Source organism: Gymnoscopelus braueri (assembly GCF_963280865.1).
Source record: "Gymnoscopelus braueri genome assembly, chromosome: 10".
Classification (NCBI taxonomy): domain Eukaryota; kingdom Metazoa; phylum Chordata; class Actinopteri; order Myctophiformes; family Myctophidae; genus Gymnoscopelus; species Gymnoscopelus braueri.
In genome coordinates, this window is record NC_137611.1 from 26,347,686 (window position 1) to 26,358,372 (window position 10,687).

At 40.0% G+C, this 10,687-nt stretch overlaps 1 protein-coding gene across 1 annotated transcript; it reads left to right on the forward strand.

Moving 5' to 3' along the window:
* Nucleotides 1-441: 441 nt before the first annotated feature.
* On the forward strand, nucleotides 442-10,410 carry LOC308093475 (alanine aminotransferase 1-like; the record flags this gene model as incomplete). The annotated part of the gene is made up of 18 exons (XM_080439811.1): nucleotides 442-685; nucleotides 913-1,002; nucleotides 1,126-1,234; nucleotides 1,487-1,620; nucleotides 1,766-2,009; nucleotides 2,100-2,179; nucleotides 2,292-2,428; nucleotides 2,752-2,926; nucleotides 3,102-3,257; nucleotides 3,374-3,486; nucleotides 3,763-3,843; nucleotides 4,995-5,082; nucleotides 7,354-7,440; nucleotides 8,893-9,368; nucleotides 9,539-9,713; nucleotides 9,822-9,977; nucleotides 10,103-10,215; nucleotides 10,404-10,410. The coding sequence occupies exons 1-18, from the start codon at nucleotides 581-583 to the stop codon at nucleotides 10,408-10,410; spliced, it is 2,526 nt and encodes an 841-aa protein (XP_080295937.1). The 5' UTR covers nucleotides 442-580.
* Between the last annotated feature and the right edge of the window lie 277 nt (nucleotides 10,411-10,687).

Here is a 10,687-nt window from a genome sequence, read left to right on the forward strand (position 1 = left end):
CCTGTTAATGTAATTCTCTGTAAATGCAAATTGGTTCAACCACTGACTGGGAGTGCTGAGTTTTGGGTTGTCCAGCCTCCAGCTTGGTTGAATGTGACTGGTCAAATGAGAACTAGGGGAGGAGTTGGAAAGTTAGGGATGATCTCTTGACTGAAAGGTATACATACATTGTATTGATTGATGTGATTTTGTGTGCTCTGTGTCATTCGATCCAAGGACAGACACCTCGCTGTAATCCCTGTCTTGAAAATAAAGACTTAAGACTCAAGACTCTCTTCCAAGGCAGGCCTGCGACCTTATCACTGATAATATACAACACAAGTGAATGAAAAATCTTTCCTAAAATATTATGCTGACAAAGCCAGAGCATTTTGTTTGACTACCGGTATGTGTTCTCACTTGCCTCTAGACTATGTGGTCTGGGCAAATGAGCCAGGGAAATTTAAACTCTGCTAATGAATACTCTATTGGAGCCACATGTTAACTAATTTATTATGTGTGTATCTATGCCTAGAAACCCTCCGACCCTTTGGAAGTTCAGAACAGGTGCTGACCAGCACACACTTAAAGAGATCTAGACATGTCTCTCTTGAGACAGATCAGTCCAAAGGTGAGGAACATCAGGCAGTCAGAGCTGGAAGCCCTGGGGAGACGAGCCAGTCAAATCGAAGAAGAGCTTAAACAGGTATAAATCTATACAGGATGTTGACATGTACAGTACATGTGCTACAGGGGCTACTCTGGTAGATGACCGGATAGTGTGTCAGCTCTTCCTCTGCCCTCAGTTTCCTGCCTCTCTATTTCTATCCTATCTAGATAGTAAAAGAAGGAATAAGAAACTTTTATAAAAAAAAACATTTGTTTTGTTTGCCACGTATGGTTAGCAATTGAACTGAATCCCCTCATCTATAGGGAGCAAGAAAACCATACAAGCAAGTGATAGATGTCTCCTGGGGTGACCCACACAGGTTAGGAGTAAAACCCCTGTCATTTGTCCGACAGGTAATGTTGCCTTTTAACCATACCTTACCATGAACACCTGTGTGTATCAACTGAGTACATTTTAATGTACAGAATATTAATCTTTACCCTGGCCACCTGTCTGTTTGTCCAAATAATGGATAGGTTCTTGCAGCCTGCCTTTACCCCCAGCTTGCCAACAGTGACAAACTGCCAGTGGATGTCAGAGAGCGGGCCCATAGGCTGCTTGAAGCATGTGAAGGAGGGAGTGTGGGTGAGTACTGTCCACTTAACAAATCAAATTATTTTATCTGATAGATAGTGAGTGTAATGTCTGCAAAGTGTGTTGTTATTGTATTTTAGATGTTAAAATGTATTGAAGTGGTTGTTTGAGATTATATTGACTTGAGGTCATAACATGCAATTTATAATCTGGAGAAAGTCATCTGGACATGTGTCTCCAAATAGACACGTGTAACCATGTGCCATTGTGAATGTTCATAAGAAAACTTTTGCCTTTTTGTAGGTTCATATACTCCAACCGGTGGTTTATTTCATGTTCAGCAAAATGTCTCCAAGTTCATATCTAAAAGAGATGGTGGGATTCGATCGCACCCTGATAATATATTCATTACCTCTGGCTCTCAGAGATCCATTATGGTAAGAATCGTTAATATTATCTTCTTAATCTATGTTTATCTGATCTATTCTTTTGTTCCTCCACCTTTACAGTATCTGTCAACATCACTGTCAACATAATCAAGTAGATTCCATTATGACATTTTGTTTTACTTTGTTCCTTTAGCATATTCTAAACCTATTGGTGAACAGTGAGAGCTCACCCTCCACTGGAGTGTTAATTCCAACACCATCCTGCTCATCTGTAAGTATGACCTTGGAGGGGCTAGGAGCTACCATTGTACCATACTACCTGAATGAAGAACAGGGCTGGGGGCTCCAGGTAGATGAACTCCATAGAGCACTGCAGTCTGCAAAGGAAATCTGTAACCCTGCAGTGCTGTATGTCAACAACCCTGGAAATCCTACAGGTAATTGTAAATGTTGCATAATAGATTTATGTGTCCGTCTGTTCCCAGTGATCTTGCCTTGCAACATCATCCATACCTTGTTGCCACTAGGTCATGTTCAAAGCAGGAAATCGATGGAAGAAGTCGTCCAGTTTGCTTCAGAGGAGAAGCTCTTTCTCATGGCTGATGAGGTAAATGTCTTCAACTGTAGTATTTATCATCAATCCAGGAACAATGGGAAAGTAACCAAACTATACTTTTCTAATGTCATTATTGTACTTTTCTCCTCACTTCTATCTGCAGGTATACCAGGACAGTGTTATTGAAGAGGGAATGGAGTTTGTCTCATATAAGAGGGTTTTGGCTGAGATGGGGCCTCCTCTCTCAGATACAGTGGAGCTGGCTTCCTTCCACTCAGCATCCAAAGGCTTCATGGGAGAGTGAGTTATCTGTTCTGATTTGTTTTGCTAAATGTGTTAATTATCTGATGTGTTTTTGGCTGATGATGACAAGTGAAGCATTTGAAAACAGTAAGCTACTAAGCTCCAATTTTAACAAGAGCTCACAATTAAGAGCATGATTTAAGTTTGAGTGAGTTATCTGTTCTTATGGGTGTGTTACTTATTTACCTTGTCTGCTTTGGCCAATGAGAGCAGCTTAACTTAATGGTCAATGGTAGCACTAGCAACACAAGCCTGAGCTTATATGTTCCAAATCTCAGTGACATAAAAACATGGTTTGTTTGTATTGTCCTCCACTACAGGTGTGGCCTGCGGGGTGGCTATGTTGAGCTTGTTAACCTGGATCCCGTTATCATGAACTATGCCCACACTATGTTCTCCACAGACCCCTGCTCAGCTGTGATTGGTCAGATGGCTGTGGATCTCATGGTGAACCCTCCGCAACCAGGGGACCCCTCATACCCCGTCTATAATGAGGTGACACCATACATTTTAATTTTGATTCATATATGTTTCACAGCACCTGTCCTTTAGTACGGCAGAATATTTACTATTGTGTCTCGTGCAGTTATGTGCTTGTTCTGAAACATGATGGGACGTGACTACTTACCCCCCCCCCCCCCCCCCGCCATATGTCTCTTTCCTCATACAGGAGATACAGAACATCCGTGCCATGGTAGTCCATAACGCTAAGAGGGTCCTTGAGGTTCTAAACAGCCTGCCAGGCTTCAGTTGTCAGCCAGTGAAAGGAGGGTCCTTTGTATTCCCCAGACTGCATCTCCCACCTGGAGCAGTTAAAAAGGCCATGGTTAGAAGAATACTATCTTGTAAAGCTAAGCATTAACCTCAGCCAAAGCAGAAACAAACCCAAGTGTACTTCTAAGATGCAATATATTTTACACATGGCTGTACCTTAAATTCCAGGAGCTTGGAATGCCACCAGATGTCTTCTACAGTGCCAGGCTGCTGGAACAAGCTGGGTTGTGTGTTGGCCCTGGTTGTGAGCATGGGCAGAGCGAGGGAACACACCATATCAGGTTAGGCTACATTCCTAGAATTTCCTTATCAGCAGAACATATACCACCATTATTCTCAATGCAGCTTTAACAAATGACAGTTGTTACAGTTTTTGTGCGAACTGTAAATGATGTATGACAGGTTTCCACAAAATAAAATGCTATCCTGAGAATGCAGCTGCTAAATTTAGCATTTGTCTACTCTGACAGACATTAGCAAATAATTGCAACTGCTTGCTGTGTATTGACATTTGAGGCATGACAAATATTTATCACTGACCCTCATTTCTCTTGCAGATTTTGTGTTATGACATCGCTGGATACGATGGAGGAAATATTGAGCCGTTTGATAAGCTTCCACCTACAGTTTATGAAGGAGTTCCCTTGAATAGAACATTTGTGAAGGCTAAATGTCACAGTACTGCGGTTTCTATTTATTCATTTGAAAAGAGACAATAGACACATCCTCATGAATCTATTTCTGTTCATTAGTTTGTGTTACAGTGTGTTTTGTTTTGCAATTTCATGGCTCTGTAATTGTTGAATGCATTGTTGTACATAAATCATGACATTTGTTTGTCTCTCATAAAAATATTTTGATCTTAATGACAGTTTGGAGTATTATTCATTGAGTATGATTGTACATAGCAAAAATCCATTTGCTTGTCTCATACTGAAATACTCTGATCTGATACCTCCATGGGACAGATTGTGGTTGTGCTGTAAGCAGCCTCTTATCAAAGTGAGTAGCATTCAATTAGTAAATTTTTTTTTCAATTTCTTTTTTCTTTTTAGAAATAAGGATACAAAGTGTCGTAATTGTTTTAACGACTTGCCAAACATTCTCTCACAACTCAACTCTTTGTGTGTGCATCTTCCAACAATTTGGTTACATTTCTTATGATGAGTACGAAAGAGTAAAATTCTTTGGTTTGGGTTCCTCAGCATTGTAGCAACAATCACAACAATAACAAAATAAATAACTAAGAATAAAAATAAAGAGTACGGTTAAAGAAATAGCTAAGGAAGTATGGACAGTTCATTAGTCATAGAAGGTTCTGTGTGCAATGGTCCTACTTATAAATATTATGTACATAATATATGTACATACTATATGTACATATGATTATGTATGTACACTGTGTGTGTGTGTGTGTGTGTGTGTGTGTGTGTGTGTGTGTGTGTGTGTGTGTGTGTGTGTGTGTGTGTGTGTGTGTGTGTGTGTGTGTGTGTGTGTGTGAGAGAGAGTGTGTGTGTGGTGGGGAGACAGGCCTATAGTGTTAATAGTTCATAAACCTGATTGCCTGGGGGAAGTAGCTGTTTCGGAGCCTACTGCCCTTGGTCTTGTGGATGCAGAACTGCTTGCCACGCGGTAGCATCGGAAGCAGCTTGTGGCTGGGGTCTTTGATCATCCTGGATTCCTGGAATCCAGGATTATATCACTGCGATGCCGTAGATATACTGTAGATGGGGTGAGCTCTGCCTCCCGTAGCCCACAATCAGCTCCATGGTCTTATCAATGTTGACAGACAGGTTGTTCTCCTGGCACTGTGTCAGGTTCTCAGCAGGAGGGAGGGCCTGTCACTGTCTCGCGTCGTCAGCAAACGTAATGACCAGGTTGGAGCTTTGTGTGGCCATACAGTCATGGGTGTAGGGTACAGGGAGTACACCCATATACGTTCAGCACTGTTAATGAATACCCATATAGGCGACATTGTCACGGGCTGGCATGACCACCCATTGCCAGTTTGCCAGACAGTAAAAACCACCATTGCTTTTACGTCTTAATGCTAATTAGAATAAATACAAGCATAGAACAAGTAACTGTTAAATAATAACAAAGAGATGAAATAATTTAATATGAATAATAAAGTTCTGACAATCTGACTTTCTGGGAAGAAACATTTTATGCACAACAACGATAATGGTTAATCGTTGTTTTTGATCAACTTGATTTATCAGTAGCCTGAACACCTGGTAGATCAAAAAGTGGTGGTTGCCCACACCTGTATTAACTAATTCAGTGATGGACAGTAACAAAGTACATTTACTTGAGTACTTAAGTACATTTTTCAAGTATCTGTACTTTCTTAAGTATTTTCTTTTGTAACATATATGACTTTTACTCCACTACGTTTCAATGGCAGATATTTTACTTTTGAAGCCACTAAATATTTATTATGAAGATTGTTGTCATTGATGACCTATTCTTTAAGACTCCAAAAAGAGTTGGGTGAAAAAAGATGGGGGAAATGGTTAACTATTTAGGTAACGGACCAGATCTCTTGTGATTATTGGTTACATCCTTTTTACTGTATCTCAAATCTTGTAAACATATGTTTCTGTTATTGATATAATGTCCCATGACCTCTTTTTTTTAAAATATATTGATTGTTCTTTGTTTCAGTTTTCAGTTCTTCAAAGTAAAGAGTTTACAGGATTGTCATTACTCATTACTTTTAAGCAGAGCTTTGAAGTCAGTGTTGATTTTATTTTATTTTCTAAAATGCAGTTGGCCACATAATTCTCAGCATTAGAAACCTGGGTAACACTAAGGGGGCAAATTCATACACGTAACTAGAAAAAGTGCTCCTCGGAGCACAGGTCTCCGCCAGGTCAGGTAGTATATTGTGGCCGCCTGGTGGTGCTATAACAGGCCCATGTGAAAAGTTTGGGGCAGAGGTTCTGAATTGGCATCCACGGAGTGTGTGTGCACAGTTTCGCAGCGACCGGGCCAACGGTGCCGGAGATTAGCTGCTCGCAGACAGATGGACACACGGACACACGGACGTACGGACGGACAGGGGGTAAAACATACTCTCTCGCCAGGCCGAAAGACAATAACACTTAATTAATGATTAATTAATGATGAACTCATACATTAATTCATCATGAATTTATTATGAACTCATCATTAATTCCTGATCCTGGCCATTAACTAATGGTGAAGTCACCATGAATTAACCAACTACTGTAATATATCATAAGCTAAGGATGTTATTAAACAGTTCCACTTCTATGCCCAGGATGAGTGCTCATAGGTGGGTAGGAGTAGCAAGGAGGGTTGATCTCTGAACGACCACCAGAGAATGAGTAAAGTGTTACCGAAATGTGTTACACCTCATTTGAGACAGTAGTCATTAAATAAACATTTTAAATTACACTGTCGAGTGAATTGCATTTTTATCGATCGCATTCAATAGGTGGTTTTAAAGAGTTACAAGGTTCTGTAAATGCATTGTGAAAACAATACAGCAAAGTATTTATATTACAAAGAAAATATACTTGATATACTATGACCGGTGTATTTCCTGTAGGAGACTCAAAGAGTCTCCTTTGAGTCTCCTACCGGATACATTAGCATATTTCCGGCAGTAATCAAATCATTTGCTTAGGAATGCGACAAAAACTAAAAAATCTCCATGAATTCAATGCTTCATGGGGTGCGTAATTGATAGAAAATAAGTAATTTTTTGGGTGACCTACTCCTTCAAGTATTTTTTTACAGCAGTACACCAGTGCTTTAACTGAATGAATAACTTTAACTTGTAGTGGAGTAATATCTAACCAAGAGTATGTTCTTTTCTCAAGTACAACAATTTAAAGTATGTACAGTATGTATCAATATGTACTTTTTGTATTCCTGACCCTCCCTGTATTCACTGAAGGGATCTTTAAAAAACTGAAAAAAAGAAAACGTCATATGAAGCAAGGCCAATGAACAAAGCTCATTGACCTCTTAGAAAAGACAGAATAGAGATAGGCTACTGTACTGTGTAGCCGTGCACACATACTGTACCGTGCACACGTTGATGACATTTCAGATTTCAGAGGACATACAGTATAGGATCAAGAAGAAGAGTGTGAGAAATGTCTCCCTTGAGACAGATCAGTCCAAAGGTGAGGAACATCAGACCGTCAGAGCTGGAAGTTCTGGGGAAACTAGCCAAACAGATCAAAGAAGAACTTAGTCAGGTAAGTATTGAAGATATTGGATGTTCTGATGGGTAATACATTTCATAATCATATGTTAAGAAGGTGACCTGTATTATAATTTTTTATTTAGGGAGTACAGAAGCCATATAAGCAAGTGATAGATGTCTCCTGGGGTGACCCACACAGGGCAGGAGTAAAGCCTTTGACTTTCGTCCGGCAGGTAATATCATGTCTTCACCTCTTAGGCATTATGTTCTGTAAGAAAGTTGTTCTGAAAAAGGCATGAATGCCTTTATTTCCATTTTCATTATAAGACACTTGGGGCATAAAAGATCTCCGATTTGTAAAGAAATAATATACTTTTACTTTGTGCCTAAATAATGGACAGGTTCTTGCAGCCTGTCTTTACCCCCAGCTTGCCAATAATGACACACTGCCAGTGGATGTCAGAGAGAGGGCTCAGAGGCTGCTTGAAGCATGTGATGGAGGGAGTGTAGGTGAGTACTGGTGGAGTTGACAAGTCCAGTGAGTTGTATGACCAGTGGTGGAAAGTAACTAAGTACATTTACTCAAGTACTGTATTTAAGTACACTTTTGAGGAATATTTTCCTTTTCAATTTTCAATACTTTTACTTCTACTCCACTCATCTCAGAGGCAAATATTGTACTTTTACTCCACTACAATTATTTGAAAACTTAACTTACTTGTTACTTTGTAGATTTTAATTATTATTACAAAACATACATTAACCACTTCAGCCCTATATACATGTCGGCCATTTGAAAATAGCCGATCTACAAGCTCACGATGCGTCGCAGCTATTTTCAAAAGATTTGTATACATTTTATACATTTGAAAACTTGTGAAATGGGACATTCTGCATAATGAGTACTTTCTAGTTTTGGTACTTTAAGTACATTTTGATACCAATACTTTTGTACTTTTACAAAAAAAAAAATAGTACTTTTTCCACCACTGTGTATGAAGTTCTGTGATTATTGTTCAGCAAAGTTTGTTGTATACTTCCTTTTATGTGCAATATATAAACCACAGAGCAGGTATACCCATCTGGCTGAGTGCCAGAGTGAATGTTCCTAAGAAAACTTTGGCCTTTTTGTAGGTTCATATAGTCCAACAGGGGGTCTACTCCATGTGCAGCAAAATGTTGCAAAGTTCATATCTCAAAGAGATGGTGGGATTCCATCGCACCCTGATAATATATTCATTACTTCTGGGTCTCAGAGGTCCATTATGGTAAGATTCATTCATATTATCATCCACGTTTGTTTGATCTATTCTATTGTTCCTCCACTTATACCTCTTCCTCATCATCACCATTAACATCATCACATACCAAGGAAAGGACTGACATAAGTTTTTTTTTTGTTCCTTAGAAAATTCTAAGCCTATTGGTGAACAGTCAGAGCTCACCCTCCACTGGAGTGTTAATTCCAATGCCATGCTCCTCATCTGTAAATATGACCTTGAAGGGGCTAGGAGCCACCATTGTACCATACTACCTGCATGAAGAACAGGGCTGGGAGCTCCAGATAGATGAACTCCATAGAGCACTGCAGTCTGCAAAGGAACTCTGTAACCCTGCAGTGCTGTATGTCAACAACCCTGGAAATCCTGGAAATGTTCAAAGCAGGAAATCAATTGAAGAAGTCATCCAGTTTGCTTCAGAGGAGAAGCTCTTTCTCATGGCTGATGAGGTCATGAGGTCTTTTACTGTAGAATCATCTATCCAGAAACAATGTGAAAACAAACCACACGTTTCTGATACCATTATTGTACTTTCCTCCCTCCTCCTTCCCTTCTGTATGCAAGTATACCAGGACAGTGTTATTGAAGAGGGAATGGAGTTTGTCTCATATAAGAGGGTTTTGGCTGAGATGGGGCCTCCTCTCTCAGATACAGTGGAGCTGGCTTCCTTCCACTCAGCATCCAAAGGCTTCATGGGAGAGTGAGTTATCTGTTCTGATTTGTTTTGCTAAATGTGTCAATTATCTGATGTATTTTTGGCTGATGATGACATTAAGTGAAGCATTGAATACAGTAAGCTACTAAGCTCCAATTGTAACGAGATCTCACCATTAAGAGCCTGGTTTAAGTTTGTGTTTGCTTCTCTTCCAGGTGTGGTCTACGTGGTGGATATGTTGAGGTGATAAACTTGGACCCCACTGTTGAGAAGTATGTCTACACCGTGTTCTCCACAGATACCTGTTCAGCTGTGACTGGTCAGATGGCCGTGGATCTCATGGTGAACCCTCCGCAACCAGGGGACCTCTCATACCCCGTCTATAATGAGGTGACAGTCGATATTTACATTCTGATTCATATCACAGTTGTCTGTTTGTGCTTTGTTCTGAGAGAAGTTGGTATACCTGAACAAAGACATTTATCTTTCCTCATACAGGAGGTACAACACATCCGTTCCATGCTGGTCCACAATGTTAAGAGGGTCCTTGAGGTTCTAAACAGCCTGCCAGGCTTCAGTTGTCAGCCAGTGAAAGGAGGGTCCTTTGTATTCCCCAGACTGCATCTCCCACCTGGAGCAGTTAAAAAGGCCATGGTTAGACTACTATCTTGTAAAGCTAAGCATTAACCCCTGCCAAAGCAGAAAAAAAACACAAAACAAGTGTACTTCTAAAAAAAGATGCAATATTTTACACATGGCTGTACCTTTGGATATTCCAGGAGCTCGGAATGCCACCAGATGTCTTCTACAGTGCCAGGCTGCTGGAACAAGCTGGGTTGTGTGTTGGCCCTGGTTGTGAGCATGGGCAGAGCGAGGGAACACACCATATCAGGTATAGTAGGCTACATTCCTAGAATTTCCTTTTCAGCAAAACATACACCACCATCATTCTCAATGCAGCTTTAACAAATGACAGTTTTTTCATGTGCCGACTGTAAACGGTATGGCGTTTTTCCACAAAATAAAATGCTATCCTGAGAATTCAGCTGCTAAATTCATAATTTGTCTACACTCTGATAGATGTTAGAAAATAATACCTGTAGCTCGCTGTGTATTTATTTGTGAACCATGACAAATATCACATTTTGCACTGATCCTCATTTCTCTTTGCAGATTTTGTGTTATGACATCTCTGGATACTATGGAGGAAATATTAAGCCGTTTGACAAGCTTCCACGTACAGTTTATGAAGGAGTTCTCTTGAATATAATTTGTGAAGCCTGCATTGGAAGTCCTGTGGTCTCTTAATTTATTCATTTGAAAAAAGACAATAGAGAAACATCTTTATAGCAAGACAAGGCAGC